General features: G+C 34.4%; 1 protein-coding gene across 3 annotated transcripts; it reads left to right on the top strand.

Annotated features, from left to right (window-relative positions):
• The first annotated feature begins 527 nt into the window (after window positions 1–527).
• LOC104598444 (ceramide kinase-like) lies at window positions 528–21,449 on the top strand. 3 transcript variants are annotated; one of them, XR_016077355.1, is made up of 15 exons: window positions 528–1,222; window positions 4,789–4,950; window positions 5,049–5,216; window positions 5,326–5,418; window positions 6,976–7,068; window positions 12,656–12,881; window positions 12,988–13,014; window positions 13,199–13,292; window positions 14,305–14,454; window positions 18,182–18,283; window positions 18,896–19,285; window positions 19,564–19,630; window positions 19,706–19,873; window positions 19,980–20,130; window positions 20,934–21,449. XR_016077355.1 is itself a non-coding variant. In XM_010260507.3 (14 exons), exons 1-13 carry the CDS (start codon window positions 1,052–1,054, stop codon window positions 19,841–19,843), a joined length of 1,881 nt encoding a protein of 626 aa, XP_010258809.1. In that variant the 5' UTR covers window positions 528–1,051; the 3' UTR covers window positions 19,844–19,873; window positions 20,934–21,449. The 3 variants fall into 3 exon arrangements, 2 of the variants coding, with proteins under 2 accessions (XP_010258809.1, XP_010258810.1); XM_010260507.3 differs by lacking the exon at window positions 19,980–20,130; XM_010260508.3 differs by lacking the exons at window positions 5,049–5,216; window positions 5,326–5,418; window positions 19,980–20,130 and having other exon boundaries at window positions 621–1,222.
• The last annotated feature ends 615 nt before the right edge of the window (window positions 21,450–22,064 follow it).

Here is a 22,064-nt window from a genome sequence, read left to right on the forward strand (position 1 = left end):
ACCATGCTCGTTATCATTGGTTCCACATTATCTGCTGAACAACCATTCCGTTCAGTTCATTCACCTTTTCAATTTACTTGGGCTGATGTGGATAGTCCGGATTAGCTGAACGTTAGGGGGCTGTAGAACCAATGATAATGCCCGATACCGATGATAAAATACATGAAGCTGGAATATTTTATGACTAGTGTGAATTCACAGCCTGCTGAACAGCTCTTGCTTTCATAATGTGGATGGGGCATCAGACTGGATCTGGATCTGGATTGCTCCAATTAAATTCTGATCCATATTTCTTTGAACGGAGAAATTGGTTATGATATCTGTTGAGTTGTATCTCAAAGCGTGGATTTGTTTCCTGATCCATATATTCATTTCGGTCAGTGTCAAATTATAAAGGACAATGCGGATATTTATGAGTAGGGTCGGCCATAGGACACCTATCCGCTCCATTACGTGCCCCATACGCAAGTAAGAAGTTTGGAACTTGGAAGCGATTCAAGTATCCGACAACCAAAACCAAACCCGTCAACGAGAGATAGGGAGCAGACTCGTTTCCCAGAAGGATTCCAAATAAACGGTTAAGGATTGCTTTCTGAATCATTTTCCGGACGAGTGAGGACTGGGGGGAGTCGAGACTACAGAGTTCAGATTCGAGCCTGAATTGTTAGTTGCAGACGTTTAGTATCTTCCTCATCAGTGTCTGGCGCTGTAGCATCATATATTGATAGCAGAAAACTTGGGGTTCCGGTGGGCGAGCCGAAGCATTCGCGAACCTCTACCAAAAGGAAACCACACGAGCCAAAATTGCTATCTTGCGCATGGTGTTCGTTTGAAGCACATCTGCTTGTCTTTGCATGATCAAAGTGGCTAAGAGAAACGTCAACCATTGGAACCAGACAAATTCAATAATGTTGACTCGGAGCAATGGATATGTATACTTTTTTGAGATGGGTAGAACATGGAACGAGTGACTGTTAGATAATTTACATTGGGAATGGAGTAGACGTTCTCTCTGGAGCTTCATAGCTGAGAAATTGTTGGTTTACCAACGATGGAGAGAACTAAAGATGAGTGTACGGCAGAAAAATCTCGCCCTAGTACTGAGTTTGATGAAGAAGTGCCAAGCGTTAGCTCGAATTTATACTTGGATCAAGTTGGGGAGGTCGTTCTTAATCTTAATTCAGATGGGTTATCGTGGAAACTGGTGGAAACCATGGATAATGTGAGTTTATTATCTTTCCTTCTGTGCGCACGGTTTTCTCTTCTTCTTTCTTCCCTCTCTCTCCTTTCTTGTTGAACTGTCACTTTTTTTGGTTAAGAGTACTAATCAGTCAATTGGTTGCACTTGTTTGGCAATTTTGACAAATGGGTTCCTTTTTTGTTTATATTTTCTTGTCGCTTTTAGATGTGCAGGTGGATTTTTTTCTATAGCATGCCGATACATTTTCAAGGAAATTAATCCATCTGGGGGAAACTATTGTAATTAATGCAACCCAATGAAGATATAAAATTAGAAATCTATTTTTCTCTTCTTAATCAGACAGATACAACACATATTCCCGCCCAATACATTGTCGCCTATTAAATGTTAGATAACAAGAACCTATTAATTTCAATTCCAAAAACAGTGATAAAGAATTCAACTTAAAAACTGCACTGAGTTCTGATGATGGCAATCCCTTCCATACCTATTAAAGAAACATTTTGAGTCTTGAACCCTCCGAGTCCCAAGATTGAGCATCAAAGCATTCTCCTTGCTTCTCCTCTGAAAGTATAAACTCTTGAATGATAACACTGACCTAGATTGTGTTTGATGCATCAAGAGAGAAACAAATAATCTTGGTTAGGTCCAAGAGAGAAGGAAAAGTTATTTTCTCAGAGATTATTAAATAAAGACTATGTTGAGCTGGTACGTATGAGGACTCCATAGCTTTGGTTGAAATTAGAAATTGCCAGTATATTTTGAAGTTAAGAATAAATCCAGAAACAGATGAACACACAAAGGGCTGTAGAATGAGTTGGTATTGCAATGAAGGTTTAAAATGCATGGAAGATGTTAATCCCAATTCCCAAATGGTTTTTATAAGGCTTAATTTGAGTGAGTTATTTAGTTGATCTTGGCCACATCATTGATTACAACAGTGTTACAAGATTGCCAATACATAGAAAAAAATACAAGTGGGAAAAGGTTTTTATATCCGTATATGAAAACAGAGGGATCAGGAGTTTCATCAAATGTCTTAAAATTAAGCTCATAGGACATCATTGGACTCTTTGATAGAATATTTGATTTATAAGATATAAATTGAGGATACACCACTATGGATTTTAGGCCAAGAAGATTGATCATTGAAGCAATTGATTTAAGGGGTTGATGGGAAGCTTAAAAGACAAAAAAGATTTTCATGGGATATTACTTAGAGAATGCATAAGATAGGTACCTAAAGAGATAATCCAGTAAGTTTTTATGAAGAACGAAGCCTCAAGCATCCATCTTAATATGGTTAAGGGCATTATGATGAATCAATAACTTGCATAAGAGTCTTAGGACATTTTGAAGAAAGAAACCTCAAGCAGATTTAATAACATGATTAAGAGCATTTTGTTGAAGCTGTAACTTGTACTAGAGACTAGAGTATTTCCAATCACAGCTGTTATAAAGAAAGGGCTGATGTTGAGCATGTATCTCTTCCCCATTATTAGGCTTCTTTTGTTTTGTTGCATCTGGTTTGAATTTAAAAGTGTTTGTCTGTAGTGTGTATTTGCACCACTATCTGGAGTAAAACTTGCACTTTTTTGGCCTTATTGAACTCACTGGTGTTGCAAATTTTCCTAAAAACTGATGCAGAGTTTGCATAACTTTCCTCTAACATTCATTCTCTCCTATATAAAGTGGAGATTACATCATTTTATTTACCATTATTTCTCCCAAACAAACAAAGCAAAGTAAAATCTGAAGAAAAGTGAACCAGAATTTGTACTCCACCTATTTGTTTGCATGACAAACAAATCGATTATGGATGAATTAAATAGGTAAATATAAAAGGTAATATTGTTTTCTAGTGGTCAAAACTACAGAGAAGGATAAATGCAAGTCAGAACTATGGAGTGATGCTTTAGAACCAAAATGAATCAAATAAACCAGAGTAAGAAAGATTGTATTTAGAGTGCAACTGTCATAAAATAACTCAGTAAAAAAAACTGAGAACAGATAAGGTTAATGGTTAAGAGATATCCTAAATCAATAATTTCCAATAAATGGTTTTCAAGTATAGAACTAAAGTCGTGCAGATGAAAGAGAAATTATTGCTCAGAATACAATGGCGCATGCCCAACACCGTTAAGGAACTTCTTCAAAGCTGGCAGATAAAGGGTAAACAAAAAATGGAAGAATGTATATGGTTTACGATACCACATTGCATCTGTTGGACCATATGGAATGAGAGGAATGCAGGGATTTTTGTAACACTATAAAACACTGAGAATGAGGTGCTCAGGAGGGCTTGGACCATAATAAAATCATGGTTAACCATAAACCACAACTTCAGGGAATCTTCTTACTTCACTCTTTTTAATTATGCTACACTGTTCTTGTAATTAAAATCTTTAGCTTTGTTCTTGTAATTAAATCTCTAGCACATATAGCCATACGGTGTATATCCCAATGTACAGATCATTGGTGTACATGGACGATCTTCAAATATTTTTGACAGATATACACATACTGTACCTGTTAAAAAATTATTCTTGATTTTGCAACGTGAGTATCTTTTGGTCATTCTCCTATATATAGCACTTGATTATACAGGAGCTAATGTACATATGTATATATATTTTGCACCAATACAAATACATTGAATTTCTTCTAAAATATGGTCAAAATGCATCTAAACTGTAGTATGATAATATTCTTATAGAACTAATTGTTGGCTAGTGGTAGCAAAGCCTCTTCCATCAACATGTAGACCATCATAGAATAAGAGGCTATGAGACAGAGAATGTCTTAAATGGTTTTATGTAGGTTCACATACAGTTTGCACTTTTTTGCTACTGGGGAGTGCATATTTCATTTCCTCTTTATGTGATAATAAATTGATGTTGAATTTCAGGATACATATCACAATATGCTTTGGCATGCATGGATACAGTGGATGATTAGGATATACACAAATATAGTGAGGAAATTCGTACAAATCCCAATAATGCATTAATAACAATAAATATATGGTTTAAATAACTGTACACTAGGTTTAAACACATTGGAAACTCATACTTTAATAGTGTATGTGAAGTGTTAACTATCAGGATACACTTGGGAGTTATGAAACTTTGATGATTTGAAAAAGAATTAAAATATGCATGTCTACCTACCTTAGGAAATCAAGACAAACAAAAGAATTAGTAAAATTTGGTTAAAGCTAAAACATAAAAAACATGTTATTTACACAACCTGTTGTGTTGTAGCCTAATGGTGTGCTTCTTAATTGTCAAGTAAATGGCCTGGGTTCTATACTTGTTGTTAGCTGCATTGTATAATTTATTAATATTAAAGAATTATGCAAAAATGGGGGCATCGGGTGATACATGAGGATCAGAGGATGCATGAAGTGATACGGTGATAACGGTTGCAGTGGCACTGAAATTGATATGGGGATGTATCAGACATATTGTATTGATATTTTTAACCTTCGTTAAACTCTAATTTTTTGTGAGATACATTCCTGCTATTCATAAGGCTACTTGGGACAATTTAACTTTCACTATCTAACCACTTATTTGTGTATGCAGGACATGGATGGATCTACTTGTTTTGGCATAAATCTCACTTCCAAAACTGAATCTGAAATAAAATTTTCTGATGTTTATGCTGTTGAGTTCATCAGTTGGGGTTTGATTCGTGAAGCAAATATTCCAAATGCTGGAGGATGTATTTTGGGTTGTGACTCTGAGGTTATAATCCATTCATTTCTTTGTTATCCTTTTTCTTCATTTTTGGGTCATTTTGTTGCATATGTTTGTAAGTGGATATATTTCTCTTTTTGATGCAGATGCATCGATTTGTAGTGCATGGGGTACAAAGGTCAAAGACCAGGGGTTCTGTTTGGATCCAGGCTATGTACACTTTTGGACACAAGGATTTGCAAACATGCCTGACATGGATGAATCAGATCAATGATTATATAAATAGGGAAATAGGGAGACCCAAGAACCTTTTGGTTTGTTTAGTTCTTAATTTAACATTTCAGTTTTAGGTTCTTTGAAATGATTAACTAGGTTTATTTAAATTTATTAGCTAATCTAGTTCAGAACCTCATAATTTGCTAGGTTTTTGTGCATCCTTTGAGTGGGAATGGAAATGGTTGTAGAACTTGGGAATCTGTGGCTCCTATATTCTGTCGTGCTAAAGTAGAAACAAAGGTGAGTTTTGGATGCACTGCATAAGACAATTTTTATACATGTATCAATTTGGAGTCACAGACTCACAACACCGAGCTCTAGAAGACTATTCTAGAACCTATGCCACTTTTATCTATGGAATGTTACAATATACACAAATGAGTTTGTTTAGAACAAGAAAACTCTAATTGTCCAGGGATCTCTTAAAAATTAAGAACTTGGTCCATGATCTGCCTGTCTAAAGTATAAGCTAATCAAAATCTGCATATTATAAATCATTCTGATAATGAAAATGCCTCCCTGACGGGGTGGAATGCATTTGATGATTGTAAATCTGAATTTTCCACAAGATAACAGTTGCTAAGATTGTAGACAACACATGATCCACGTTGTTCATCACTCAGTTTAGATGACGACAGCCAACCCTTTAAGGCACTGCATTTGGACAAGATGCTAATATACAATTGATTTTGCATTGTGGGCATTCAGGATCTTCAGGATTTTTTCTTTTTAATCCATGTGACAATTATAGGATCAAAACCATTAAGGGTATAACTGCAGATTTATAGCAAATATATGACATATATTAAATATAAGTATCTACTTATATGATACCCATATATAGTCCATAGATAGCAACATGGACACAGATATAGGAAATGGGGATACAACTCTCCATTGCCTAAAATCCTGGAGACTAATATGGATATGGGTGTTATTATGATTCTTATATCATGTTTTTATATCTAGTTTCTGAAGCTAAGTGCCATTTCTCAAGACTTAATGTTACCAAATTTAATGAAATTTCTAATATATAGATTTTTAGTATGATTTGTTAAATCATACTGTTTTATATATTTTTGAAGTGCTGATAAGGTACATATTGTGTCTAATATTGGTATCATAGGCATTTACAAGTAGTTGGTATCAGTGTATATGCACAGAAACAAAGTAATTTCGTTGCTATATGGATTGGTGACTTTGCATACAAAAAATCAGTTTACTGGGTGGTTGATGGGCCTATATAAAGATGTTAAGAGGGTTGGATTAAGTGCAAACTTGCATTGACCCTAACCTATTGGGTTAGGGCTGGGTCAACCTTAATTGAGTTTTGGGTTGGGTTGACGAAGGCCTGTACCAAACCTGGCTCATTCACATTGCAGCATTAAAACATATAGATAGTCCACGTTGAGTATATGTGTGCTTTATGTTGGACAGATTCAATTGGGTTTAGTCAGATTGGGTCGGGTTGGTGTTGGAGTTACTTTGGCTAAGGTTAGGGTTGAGCCACCTATGCTAAACCTGACTCAGTGACATCGTAAGCCTAGAGCCATGATTTTACTGTGGTATCTATGGATCTGATCATAAGACTGTGATGTAATATGGAAAGAAGAGAAGAAATGAACAACAGAAGCATATTATATCTTAGATATGCAGTGTCATCAAGGGTTGTGGCTATAAATTCATGAGTCAGTGATCCCAAATGGAAAAAGAACATTTATAGATAACATTCTCAATCTAGTAATGCCATGTGTTTTCAGTGTTACTTATTGTATTAGTTTTCAACTTTTCTGTCAGGTGACAGTGACAAAGAAGGCGGGACATGCATTTGATGTAATGTCATCCATTACAGATGAGGAACTTAATTCTTATGATGGGGTTGTTGCTGTTGTAAGTAATCGGCTTTTCTTACATACATTCACCTCTTTTGTTTTGCCTGAGTTATAATATGGCCTCTTTTGTTTTGTCTTCATTTAGAGTAGATGCTAGCTTGATTGCAGAGAGTCTAACCAGAGGGGGAGTGATGGGGACTGATCTTCTATGGGGAAATTCTTTTCAGGGTTATATATATATTTGTATCTGTCATATGGAAATCCCTTTTGCACAGGCTTGGGCTTCCCTTTTCCTATTTTTGTCAACTTTAAGGGCTTGTATTAATACTTCTTTTTCTTCATTAACTAGTTAGTATTGCTAATTAAAATCTTTTCCAGTATGCAGCATCAAGGTTCAAAATATCAATACAGCCCGATACGCCAGTAGGGGTGTATTGGACTGTATCGGGGCTTGCTCCCTTTTTTTTTGTTTTTTTAAACCTGGTTCAGATGGGTCGGTTTAAGGCCTGTCTACCCCCCTGAACCGGGTTAAACCCCAAAACACCCCCTGTAGGGGCATATTGGGAAGCCCCCGATAAGTATCGAAATTTTGAACCTTGTGCAGCATAACGATTTGGAATAAAAGCATTGGTAAATATTACATAACAGGAAAGTATAGAAGGTTCTTTATCAATTTCCTGTGTTTGAGGTGTTGCCAGACAGATCAACTTCCATTTCTTTATAGGGAGAAACTAGATCCCTGCAAATGGACTGCAAATGTATATCCATGAAATTCTGAATGGTAGGTATGGTTATAGACTTGCCTGAAATTGAGAATAGAAGCCATATGTAATGCAGCTTCTTGGAAAAGCGTTACAAAAGACTCTTCTCCAAGAGACATGCAGTGCATTTATGTTGCTGGCTTGGTAGACTTAGTGATTTAAAAGGTGTGCCTGGGTGCACAGGTGAGGTGCATTCCAAGGTCTTGCCTCACCTAGGCTGAGGTGCAGCCCCTTTTAAAAGGCACGCACTTAGTGCGTTTGGTGCACTTTGTGACTCAGCTCAGGCATGTGCTTTTGTTTAATTATGCATTTTTTTGTGCCTCTGCTCCAAGAACCCCCTTTTTGCTAGTTCATTTGTTCTTCTTAATACAAGACATTTTTTAAAAGATAATTAAAATTATAAATCCATTTTTTGTAGGGATTAAGAATTTAAGACCCTAATATGGACTTGTTTGGGGGCTTTGGGCCTCAAGGGGCTTGGTACAAAGGTGGCTCGTAGAAATAGGAATGAAGGATGTTTAACATCACATTAGCTATTTGAAATGATGCAATTGGGAAATAAATAAAGAAGTTGAAAGTTTGACATGGTTGAATATGTTTTATATGCTATGCTTGGTCTTATTTTTGTATTTCTTCTTTGAATATGTTTTATACGTTATGCCAATGTATTTTAATGAGTTAATAGGCTTTTTAAAACATTTAGTTTAAAATCAAAGTTTGCATTTTTAATTAATACTATTTTTAATATTTTTTTTATTTATTTTGAATTTTTACATTTTCTTATTTTATAAAATTTGCACCTTGCTTCAAAAGGGTGTGTGCCTCACCTTGCACCTTGTGCCTTGGTTGCAAAATGCCCTTTACATTTTATTTATTTATTTTTTGCGCTTTGTGCTTTTAAAACACTAGGTAGACTGTTAAGCTTACACACAATTAAAGAATGCAATAATTTTATTATTGTATACAATGTTTTCAACCGGTTGAACTATTCAAACCATCACCTGACCATGATTCCAAGTCCAGTTCTAGTAAAACCTGGAATTTGTTCAAAAACCGTTCGACCTGGCTTATCGGACCTTTGGCCCATTTGACCTGGACGGTTGAACCGGTGACCCACGGCCCAAAGGCAAAAACGGTTCAGCCTCCGGGTCAGTTTTTAAAACATTGATTACATATTTGTTTATGCTTATGAAAGAGGCATTTTATTCATTATTCTTTGTTTTTTTATCAACAAGTAAAGTATTGGATTGAGTTTCTTGTAAAAATCCTTTTGTACACTAAGGGACTTTACAAAACCAAGTCATAGCCACAAATCAGCCCATTCTTTCCATTACAAAGTCCTTCCTCAAGAAACTATCAACATCAAAAAACCTATTGTAGGGTATACCCCTGAGCAAGGTATGGCTAGATAACCAAGAGCACAAAATGTCCTTAGATGTGATTGATCTATGGAAGTGACTCTGCCCTCAAAGATCCTTTCATTTATTTCGGCCCAAATACACACAAAAAAAAATAAAATCACATGGGGTGTGATTCCCCATGACACCTTACCCCTCCTTGTTCTACTCAACTCAAATCAGCTCAGCCTTAACCCGAACTATTTGGTGTTGGCTACATGTATCCCATCCTGCCATTAATCTCTATTAGGAGCCATGTTTTTGGTCAACTTGATTCCTTGTTTCACACTATAGACTTATTTTCTTTATAATGTCGATAAACTATTGTATTTTTATTATTGCATGGAATTTAGTAATGTTGAAACCATAGGCTTGCTTCTTGCTTTACCTATTATTTTCTTTGCCAAAAAGTTGGATAAAGAAAATAGTAGTTAATAATGCTGAAAAAGTATCAAACTAGTGGTGGCTGGTTCTTCTAGCACTTCTATGTCAGGATATCTTGGGAAGAGGTATATGAGGAATGAGGTTACCTTAGAAAGAAAATACATAAATACATTATGTGTGTATGTGTAATGTAATATCAGATCCATTGGGGATTTTCTTGTAACTAGTAAATGCAATATCAGATTTCTACGTTCTTGTCAAAACCCACGTAATAATGACAAGTAATTGAAGCAAGGTATACCATATACCAGTGGATTTATTGCCTTTTACTCTAAAGACCAAGCTTCAAATATTCTTACTTGAAGTTTATATAAATGTTTTCAACTTGTGGTTGAACTAGACAATCAGATTGATTGATCTATCACCTAGATAAATTTCCAAGTATGTTTTAATTCAATTCACTTTGTTGCAAAAACAAAAAACAAAAAACAAATAGAAATATTAAGTTGGTCAATAGCCATGTAACCATACTAGTTGAAGTGTTGACTTATTTTACTAGGCTAATGGGCCATGGATATAACCTTTTTTTTTATATTTTATCCATTTCCATCATTAATAACAACAGTTCTCATTTTTCACACGTATTTTTGTTTAATATATTGAATATATAATATTAAAGACATACTCAAATGCACACGCACCATAAATCTTTTAATATTTTTAATTTTTATTTTTGTTATTTAATTTATGACGTCACAAGTTGAGTTGTTTGACTGAGAGGGAAATGTAGTTTCAATTGATTTTTAGAACTTCGGTTTTTTATCAATTTTCGATCCCATGGCCAAATCAATCAATTGGGTTGGTTGACCTATCATATAACCAGGATTTAGGTCCATTTACCACCAAACTACTTGTCTTTGAAAAATCATTGACACAACCAACAATATGGTGATCTAGCTAATTTAACCATTAAACCATTTATCCTTGTTAGTGGGATCATGGATTAGACATCAATTTGCCTTTTTCCTAATTTTTGTATTCCATTTCCATCATTAAAAAAATAATTTTTATTTAACACATTTATTTTTTAATATGACCAATATATAATATTAGAGATGTGTCCATATTTTTCTACAAAATTTCTATATATTTCATACCTTATTATATATCTATCTATTTTTTAATTTTATTATATTATGACATCACGAGTTGACTCATTTGACCTAGGCGGTTGAATCATTGACTGACCACCTAGATGGAAAACTTGTTTAACTTTTAGGTCGATTTTAAATTTTTCATTCCGTTTTCATCATTAATAAAATAAGTTCTTATTTTTTATACTTATTTTTGTTTAATGTGATGAACATATAATATTTGAGGTGTGGCCAAATATCTTTCTGCAAAATTTTTGTACTTTTTCATATTTTTTCATTTCTATATTTTTTAAATATTTATTATTTAATCATGGCATGATGGGTAACATGGGTTGACCCAACATTAACCTGTCACCTAGACCGGAAAATTATATCATTTTCTGGTTAGTTTTAAATTTTGTATGTCATTTACATAATTAATGAAAATACATCTTGTTTAGCTTTTATTTAATATGATTAATATATAATATTAGAGATGTTTCAATTTTTTATTTTTTTTTCTATTTTTAAGAATTTTATTATTTGATTATGATATCATGGGTTGAATAATTTGACCTGAATGATTGAATGATTGAGCCACTGACTCGACACTTGGGCAGAGAAATGATTTCATTTCTGGGGTGGTTTTAAATTTTGCATTCCATTTCCATCATTAATATGCATTCTTGTTTTTATTTAATATGATGAAACTTCTTATTTGTCATACTTGTTTTTGTTTAATATGATGAATATATAATATTAGAGATATGCACAAAATTTTCTACAAATTTTCTTTATTTTTGTATTTTTATCTATTTTTAGATTTTTAGTATTTAATTTTGGCATCATGGGTTCACCTATTTGATGACCCAAATGGTTTGAACCGCTTACCCACCACCTAAAGAAAACTGGTTTTGTTTGCAGATCAGGTTTAATAGTACAGGTTTTGTGCTATTAAAATTATTATTCATGGTTTTAATTAGTGGAATTTAACGATGAGAAATGAAAATACGTTAAATACAATATTCAATGAGAGAGAAGTAGTATTCAAATTACAATTTCTGCTCTCACAATAGCAAGTGACTAAATTCAAAAGGGGGGTGTTTTAGTCAAGAAATGTGAAGAAGCCTTTGTCAACCCTAAGATTTTGTCCAGAAGCCTTTCTTTTTCTCTTTTCTCCTTACCTTATTCACGGTAAGAGGGTCTTATCATCAAATTTCTTAGCAGTCTGGCTTTGACAAGGATTCATTTGAAGCAAGCTCTTTAATGTAAACATAATGAAAGTTTCATGATTACAGTTCAAAGCATAGTCTTAATTAAAGGTCTAGATAATTGGTTCAGAAATCATTCAATTATTGAACGATAATTAAGTATTCAATTATTGGACAACAATCCGATTTGTTAGGATCAAGAGGGATATCCAAATCCGCCTCTTAACGGATCGGTATCGGATTCAAATCGGATCTGATCCGACTTAGTTGCAGCCCTAATTACCTGTAGCCTCAGGGCTAACCATTTAAGCATTTTCTAAGTTCTTTCCAGCATATATTCTACTTCTTGGATGATGAATTTATTGGTGCTGTAATTTTCTTTTGGCAATAGGATAAAATTTTATTAAAAGGCAATTACCCAATGTTGGTCCTAGCTCTCTGGGGTCTTGTGAGGGTAGACTGGATATTGTCCTGACCTTTGACAATTTGTTTGCACAAAGTGGCCTCTCTCAGACTTGAACCCGTATTTTACATTTGCCAGCCTGAGATTTTTACCATTAATAAGGTAAAATGAACAAGAAAAAAAAGAAATTACAAGAAAAAGGTGAAACCTATAAAAGAAACAAAACATCAAATTATAAGAATTGCAACAGGTACAATCAAGCAACCAAATTGACCTCCACTATTGTCTAGTGTGGTCCAAAAATTAGAAATAAAAGCATCTCTATTTACATCTTCTTACTTGGGGTGAATCATCAGGGTGGTGATGGCTTCTTTAATGAAATTCTGAATGGACTGCTATCTTCGAGGCACAAGGTTCCTTACCCACCAGCACCCACAGATTTTGTGCATTTATCTGGGAAAAATGGTACCGTCTTTGTTCACGATGCAAATGGAAACGCCCCTGCAACTTCTTTTCAAAATGACCATCAGGATACTTTTCTTGATAGTTCGGGAGCTACTATATCAGGCCTTCCAACTTGCAGTATGTATAATTATTACTGTATTCCATATAAATTTAACTTTAGCTTTGATTCCTAGCTGTAAGAGGTGGGGACCTGATATATCACTGGGTTTATCTGGTATTACAGGAAACAAAAGTGGATCTTGTAATACAGGTTAGTTTATATTCTGTATTTCTATAAGCTAATTAATCTCTCTTTGCTTGCATTTTATTTTTCTTTTTTTGTGGTTAGAAAAGGAAAAATCCCATTTTTCTCCAGAATATTTATAAAGGAGAAATTCATTTATTTGTAATGCTTGAATTTGACTTCTATAATTCTGTTACTTCAACTTGTGCAGAATCTGCAGATCAAGCTCCTACATTTACTTTCCCAAATGAACATTTTAGACTTGGGATTATTCCTGCTGGTTCAACTGATGCCATTGCGGTTTGGTATTTTCTTGCATTTCCTTGTTTGTATTACTTGAATCAAGCATATGATTTGTCTCATACCCAAGTTCATTTCAAGCAAACTCAGTTTGTATACATTATACATTACATCATTGGTACTGCCTTTTCTTTGGTAATACATAATTGTAAAATCCAAATTTATTTATTCCACCCACGTAAAGAGTGTAGATCTAAATGGATATGGTTCAGTACCTGGGATAAATAGAGAAAAGTAGACTCGGAGGAAATGTGTTCTGTACTTAATTCCAGAAAACATTGTATAGAGGATGAACTGTTAGTAGGAAAATTAATGGCAATCAAGTATTGGTTGCTTGCTTTAAAAGCCAAGTTTCACCATCAATATTTGTGGTAGTTAAAATTGAAAAGGCATTCATAAAAATTGAACCTGTTTTGAGGTTTTGTTAAAATGGTATCATTTTTTCACATCTAATTGGTCAACAGAATTGCTTAAAAATTGATAGTCTATAATATAAGTGTAAAGAATATTACTGAGGTTTATAACTGATGAGATGCATCCGGGATAGGTCTTGTTTGATTGGTCGTTGGCCCTGTTCCAATGGGCCTTCATGTTATTAACCAATGAGTTTTAAGTTGAAGAATCCATTTTTTGCTTGGCCCTGTTCTAATGGGCCTTTATGTTAGATGGAAATCAGAACAGCAACAGACTTAAGGTTTAATCAAGGAAATAAGAAGAAAAAAAAGTGAAGAGAGATCAGATCAAGAGGAAGAAGAATGGGGAGGAGAATAGGAAGAATGAAAAGAGAATCAATTGTTGTCTAATCCTCTCCTTCATCATGTTTTATTAACTTGATCATAATAATGTTACAATTACAAAGATACCCTTAAACATAAAAAGGAAGAAAACTAATGAGTGGTTGGTCCATCATCTCTACAATGTTATTAACCAATGAGTTTAAGTTGAAGGATCCATTTTATGCTTGGCCCTGTTCCAATGGGCCTTGTTCTAAGTGAGTCTTTATGTTTCTGTTCACAGTACAACTGGGGCTAGAGATCCTGTAACATCTGCTCTACAGATCATTCTTGGTAAAAGGGTATGCCTTGATATAGCTCAAGTTGTTAGATGGAGAACAACAACTTCATCGAAGGATGCACCCTATATACGCTATGCTGCTTCTTTTGCTGGGTAACTCCTGTTTACTTCTGCATATGGTAGTTTTTAAGAGGTTGCCTAAGATTTTTATCCAGAAGTAAATTATTGTATATACTGCCTGAAATTTGTTTTTTTCATGAATCTGGATGTTCTCTTACTGAACTGTGGGCCTTTTTTCCAAACCAAATCGGTCCTTTTGTTTTTGGAAAACCGTGAACCGAAACCAAACCAAAACCAATGGGTTAATCGGTTGATCAGTTCGGTTCTTCAATTTTTTGGTTTTTTATATTTATAATATATAAATATAATATTATATTATAAATAATATATAGGGTAAATTGCTGAAACCTCCCTTGAAGTTTAGTAATTGCAAATTTGCAATCACTTCCTCTGAACTTTCTCATACAGTTGCAAGTAGATCCCCTCTGGTAGAATCTTCTAAAAAAGGCATGAAAATGCCCAAAATACCCATGCAGTTACTATTGAGGCTGGTTTCTATGGATAAAAAACAATACAAACTTTATGAACAACAAAAACAAAGAGAATTTAAAGTTGCAGTTTTACCATCAAGTGATTAATATGAAGGGCAATTTTGAAAAATAAATCAATTTCAGAAAAAAAAATGATTCATATGAAGAGAATATTTGGAAAATAAACATTTTTGTTAAAAGTAACTGCATGGGTATTTTGGACATTTTCATGCCCCCTTTTAGAAGATTTTACCCTAGGGGGTCTACTTGCAACTATGTCAAAAAGTTCAGGGGAGGTGATTGCAATTACCAAACTTTAGGGGAGGTTTCAGCAATTTACCCTAATTATAATATATTATATTACAAGTATATATTTAAAGAACCGGTTTGGTTAACTGGATTTTTCAGTTTGGTTCAGTTTTTGATGAGCACCCCCAACTTAAATGATGGAAAATATTGCTTTTCTAGCAATTGTACTTTATAGCATCTTTTAGAGGATTAAACTCTTCATTGAGATCTGAAAAACATTTTTCCTTTAATGAATTAAAGTATTAATTCATTAATTAAAGTTTTGACTCCATATGTAACTTAAATATTTCCTTATAGAATTTTTTTTGTTTTTGGAAAAAAGGTAACGTAATATTTATTGAAACAAAAGCGGCACATACAAGCTGAGATCAGTCCCAGAAAGGCAGACTGATCAACTCAGCAATTACATACTCCACCAAGAACTAGAATGAAAAGCAACAGACAAATTACAATTTCTAAACTCCTCAGAAACTGACACCCAAGAGATTAACTTGCCCGCAGCTTTCTGGATTAAATCTTCTGGACTTAAGGCCTTATTACAGAAAAGCCTACTATTCCTCTCGGACCAGATGGACCATAAGACAGCATTAGGAATAGTCTTCCACACTATCTTCCTTTTCTTGTTAAGCCCTTTGATGTTCCAGCAACACAAAAGCTCCTTTACCGATCTTGGCATAGTCCATCTTAAGTTCATGAACTTAATCCTTTACCGATCTTGGCATATTTAATAAGATACTAATTAAATAGATCTTCTAGTAATATTTGACTTCTCATCCCTGCTTCAAATATATTTAAAATTGGTCCCACTTGGATGCAATAGTACATACCAGTAAAGCCATTTTGGAGATTTCCTTTTTTTCTTGCAATAATGTAAGAAATCAAATGATTTGTAAGTCTTTAAGCATTAATGCGAAGAAACTAGATGCCTATTGTTGTAGGATTGCCTGTTCTAATGCCAAATTGATGTAGGACTGCCTGCTTTAATAACAACTTGGTATATGATGACTATGACCAAGAGGTCCACCTAGGAAGGTAATGATTGTCTAGAATGGTTTAGGGTTGACTTTAAGACTAAAGGTAGAGATAAATTTGGTTTGGAAGGGTCTTGGGGTTTAACTACAGAATGTGCATGTTTGTCCAAAACTATGAGAAGCTTCAAATTAAGGAAAATAGGTCTATAGTTGGAAAATTTAAGTGCAGTTTGTTGGGTAGGTTTTGGAGTAGATGGTTTTAAGAGGCAACCAAGTTTGATAGGATTCAGAGTACATCTTGGAAAAAAGGCCAAAAAATCGGCTTTATGAAGAAAACCCAAAAGTTCTGAAATCTTGTGATCCATGTAGCATTTAGAAATGAGATATGATAAAAAGAAAGGTTATGAATATCTATGGGGGCATCCAAATATGGGATCAATAGGATATGGTTTGGCACAAAAGGACAAAAATGACTAGAATGCAAAATTTCAGGTTCTGATGTAAAATAAAGAAAAACTCACATAGATCAGCTTCAGTCCTTTGGGAATGTTGAGTGAATGCCTTCAGTGAAGAATTTATAGGCTATTCATGGCTATTATGTCTGCTTACAAAATTAAAAAGAAAATAATGAAAGAAGAAAAAATCCACAATTATTCAATGGGGTGCCTAGAATATAATCACTATGGGGCATGGAAATCTCTTGCCACACTTAGCAAAAGCTATAAAAACTCAAATAAACTCAAGAATGACTGATATTCTATGAAATCCAATTATAGATAGATAATTCTTCATACTATTAGGTTGAACCCCATATGCAACATGTAAATGACCAACATACTGCTAATATAGAAATACAAAAAAAAAAAAAAAAAAAACCATATATGACCACTTGTCTCCTGCATTGCTATCATCCCTGTTTTATTACTTTATCTACTATACCTACAAGAATCTTGAAATTATGTATTTAGTCCATTCAAATGTTTCTGAGCTCCATTCCTTTAAGAACAAGCCAGGATTCATATAGAACCTTGTATCCACAAGACCACAACTGACATCATGAAACAGGAAAAATACTTGATGGACATGTGGGGAAAAGGTTTGTTATGACTATAAATTGAACTAGATAGGTTTATGGTAAGGATTTTTGAGATCTTTGGGATTGTCAAATAGGGAACAATTTGCTTACAAGTTGACAAAAGATGATATTAGGGCTTGGAAGTGGCCTGATAATTAGCAGAAGACAAAGGAATGGAGGTCTAGCAATAGTTTAGGTAGGGTTTGTTCGGGTCCAGAAGTGCTTGTTTTCCTGTTTTGATAGGTAAAATAAAGTTTTCTAATAAAGAGAAACTGTGAGTAGTACAAACATCACGTACACAGTTACATCCATGAGGAGCATAACAGACAAGAAACCTTTCATGGAAGGAGATAAATATTACGAAGTACAAGAAAAAGAAAGGAGGCAATAATCTATAAGGGAGAATTCTCCCAAGTACGACTCAGTCCTCTCCAGTCTCCACCCATCCCTCTTGCCAAGGTATCAGCCATAGACATGAGTTGGCTGATCTGTTCATCCATCTGAACAAGATGTTCACTCTGGAAGTGAGGGTTTTCATCAGTACCATTTCTAAAGTCTAAACCACTTGATAAAATTTTGTGGATGGCCCCTGCAACTACCTGACCTGAATAAGTAAAAACCTCAACCTAGGACCCTGCATGAGGGCCTTTATCTCCACAAGAATGGTTACCCAGTGGTGCTGTTTTAGGTTTATAATAGAAAAGAATAACATCTGGAGTGTAAGTGTTATTTAGACAACATTACAGAAAGGGAATGACAAAGGAGTTATTATCAAGCAGAGAACCAAGACACTTTATAAACAGTGGACTTTTTGTTAATATGAATAGTATGGAATAGTAATAATATCAATCCCTTTTACTCTTTTACGTATCGTAATACTTGTGTTTCTGGGATGTTTATTGTTATTTAAAACCAGAACCTACTATCTCTGCCAGATATGGATTTTTTGGTGATGTCATTAAGGAGAGTGAAGATTACCGCTGGATGGGCCCTAAACGCTACGATTATGCAGGAGCAAAGGTGTTTTTGAAGCACAGGTATCCTTCATCCCTTAGGCTTAGTTTGTAAGTATTACAAATGCAAATATGTAGAGTGTAAAACCTTATATTTTGTATTATTTTCTATCTATTTGCACTGTACATATTTGTATTTGTACTCTTTCCAAACTGAGCCTTATGTTCAACAGTTGTGCAATGTATCCTGAGTCTGAACAACCCAGCCTATTTATAGCATGATAAACACCATACGTAAGAATCCAACTAGTGCAGTTGATCTTAATTAATATATACCTGACCTGTCAAATTGAATCAAGGTTGTACTGATATTTTATATTTGTTTTCCTTAATACATTTCCTCCTATTGTTATCTTGTTTTTTTCTTGTATTGCTTCTGGGAAACAAGCAATAAAGCTTGGATTCAGAGTTTGTCTCAAAGCAATGCTTTGGTTTTATAGAAAGATTGAAATTTGTCAGTATATTTGATGCTTGCTTTTCAGCCACAAGATGTCACTTTCTAGTGCATATCAAATCTAAATGCATTCAAGAATCACGACTCATACGTCACCAAGTTGCCTTGACTCACCTCATTGCTGACTTGACTTGAAATTTTATGTTTACGATCATTATAATCATGATATTTCCTTTCCTCAGGTCATATGAGGCAGAGATAAGATTTCTAGAAGCCAAAGCGGAAAATGAAAATCAAACCAATAAAAAAGATCTTCAGGGAAGTGAAAAACAATCACTGTGGAACCCACAAAAAAAATCTAGAAGACTGGTCTGCAGTGTTAACTGCAGTGTCTGTAGTGAGTGCCTCAAGCCAATTCAGGCACCTTCAAAAGATCCCATCATAACAGGCTACACATCTTCTGAAGAAGTAAAGTGGTTGCAATGCAAAGGGCGTTTTTTAAGTGTTGGTGCTGCTGTCATCTCATGTCGTAATGAAAGAGCTCCTGATGGTTTGGTGGCTGATGCACACCTTGCAGATGGTTTCCTGCATCTTGTATTAATCAAAGAGTGCCCCCGTGCACTCTTTTTATGGTAATTTACAAGTCTTTTCATGAGTTTTACCTCCTCTATCTCTTTAAAGTAGTATTTCTAGATTTTTACTCAGATGAGTTTGGGAGGCCTTTTCATGGTAATTTCTTTCTGTAGTATGCCATAACATGTTTTTTTTTTCAGTATCATATTTCTTTTTAAATTGTTTATTTCTTTTAGTATCCATGGTCACCCTTCAATTGCATGCCTTTTCCTGTTTTTTTTTAAGGGATTCCTGAAATTGACATGTACTTGGTCCTAATATCAGTTGATATCAACAGGCACCTTACACAGGTTGCAAGGAAAGGTGGTGACCCCTTAAATTTCGAGTTTGTGGAGCATCATAAAGTATGTACCATTATCCTTCAATATTTCTTGGTTTACCTACAGAACTTCTGTAATTATTTCGTGCTTTATGTACAGACCAGAGCTTTCACTTTTACTTCTTTTGGTGATACGAGTGTATGGAATTTGGATGGTGAGCTCTTTGAAGCACATCAACTGTCAGTGCAAGTAATACAAGGTCTTATCAGTTTATTTGCATCTGGTCCTGAAGTTTAAGGGTGTAGGATATCTCAGAAAGGGTTCCTTGTAAGAATCTTACTTAGATCTCTTGTTTATGGCATTCATGATCATTCTCACTAGGTGAAATTTTGTTGTTTCAGAAGGTAAGCATATTATTGTTTTATTGGATCAGGTTGTTTTTATGCAAAGATCTACAAGGAGGGACATGTCAAATAATTTGTCTGGAATCCTGACATGTACCATGTGCCTTGATATTCCATTAAAAAAAGGCCATTAGATAATGCTGGTCCCTGCAATCTGGGGTCTTGGAAAGGGTTGATTGGGTATGGACTAACCTCTGGCATTTTTAGCACTAGGCAACCTCTCTAAATCCAAGCCCACATTCCTCACGCTTAGCACAAGACTTTACTGTTGCACCAAGCAATCTCCCCCTCCCCCAGCGGTTGCCTTGATATTCTATTATGGATGGAAATCATCATTTTCAGTAGGCAAAATGTAGATTTATCCCAGATCTATTAAGATCAAACCTTAACTGTTAAAGGAAAAAAAAGGGAAACAAAAGCAAGAAAGATAAGTAAGGAAAGAAATAAAGAAAAGAAAAAAAAAACTTACAGAGAAACGTGGGGAAAATGATCTTGAAATAAAGGGAAGAGGTTATAACACGAATTGGGATTAAAGTATTGATAAATCACATTACCATTTCTAAAATTAAAATCAGGTCAAAATTTTCTCTTAGGTTATTTTTCTACATAAATATCGGCCACTTTACTTTGATTTTTTTATAACTTTGTTAACAGAGTTTGCTTAAAAAAACAATATTACAATAACAAAACAACAAGAAGAATAACAGTAATTATAATTAAGATGGAGATTATTAATGTTTTTAACTTTTTTCCCTTCCTTTGTTTTTCCCATTCATCATGCTTGTAAATATCTACCATTTATCTAGAATGTAGAATGTATCAAGAACATATCTCAATTTTGGTATTTGAACTCCAAATGTTTTACAGGTTCTTACTTGAGTCTGTAAGGAGACCTTACCAAAATGACTTTCACATTTCCCTGTGTCAACTTGTCACATTTAGAGTTTGATGTATTTCTTTATATTTGTTTTTTTTTTTTTCAGGGACTCTAAGGTGAAAAAAGAACATCCTAAGTTGTGGCTTTTAATGGTTTTTCACATTGCTTAAGCACCGAGTGGCTTCTCTCTCTGCAGCCTGAAACCAACATATAGGGTGATTTTTGGAGATTCAATTGCATTTTAAAATGCAGACAGAACACCATAAATATGGTATATTTAGACCAAGGTAAACATCCAATGGACTTATAATTCAGATATGCAGTTTAGAGGAGACGGTGGGAGCTTGGTTGAATTCCATCTTGATTAGCTTCTCAAGGTACGGGAAGGAAACAAAAGAAAGCTAGATTGTAAATCTATTGTAATCTACATAAGTTGGGGGTGATTTTTCTAACCCCCAAACTGCACAGAACTTTGAGTCCCTGATACTTAACTGTATTGTATCCGCATTTCTTGTGTATGTTATAGTTCTTTTTTATTGGTTGGTCTTTTTCTTTAACACCCATTTGAGATGCTTTCGCTTAAACTCAGTATGAATCTGTTATATAATTAATATTTTTGATATCTCAATGTTCCTGATTAAAGACGTGAGGCTTTCCTGCATTTTGATTCAACTAATCCAATGGAACCTCCAATTTTCTAAACCTAAGTGATCAGTTCACATGACATCAAATCTCCCTCCTATTGGATATTTCATTTCTTGGTGATCGTTACTAGAGCCATTGCTTATTATTACACTGGAAGCTTTTCTGGTCTTCTAACTGCTCGGTTAATGAAAGAGATGCATCTCTGGTTGTATCATTCTGTGAGTGTGAGAAATGAGTGGAAACCAGAGTTTCAAGATTACTATTTGGAATAGATACAGAATCAAATTTGTTGACTTGATCCAACGATAATGGTCAAATTGGATATGAATTTAACCGTCTTGATTCTTGAACACTCGAAGGTTTTTAGTCAGTATATAATGTCAGACAATATTGCATAAAGTCGAACAATTGGTATTCAAATCAAAACATAGGTACTGCATTTGGAAGTGGCATAAGCATCTTATTGCTTCTTCTATTTTTGTTTTTTCAACTGAGGAAGTTACAGAATTTCCCCTATTTGGGTAATTTCTCCTTTCCTAGAGAAGTCAATCAATGTCCATTTACTTATACTTTGTCATCTAGACCCTCTTTC

Source organism: Nelumbo nucifera, chromosome 6 (assembly GCF_055504915.1).
Source record: "Nelumbo nucifera cultivar China Antique chromosome 6, China Antique-T2T, whole genome shotgun sequence".
Classification (NCBI taxonomy): Eukaryota; Viridiplantae; Streptophyta; class Magnoliopsida; order Proteales; family Nelumbonaceae; genus Nelumbo; species Nelumbo nucifera.

Coding starts and splice junctions, on each gene's coding strand:
- LOC104598444 (XM_010260507.3), top strand. CDS start 1,052: ATGGAGAGAACTAAAGATGAGTGTACGGCAGAAAAATCTCGCCCTAGT. Junction 5,419..6,975: donor GTGCTAAAGTAGAAACAAAG/GTGAGTTTTGGA, acceptor CTTTTCTGTCAG/GTGACAGTGACAAAGAAGGC. Junction 14,455..18,181: donor TATGCTGCTTCTTTTGCTGG/GTAACTCCTGTT, acceptor TATCTCTGCCAG/ATATGGATTTTTTGGTGATG.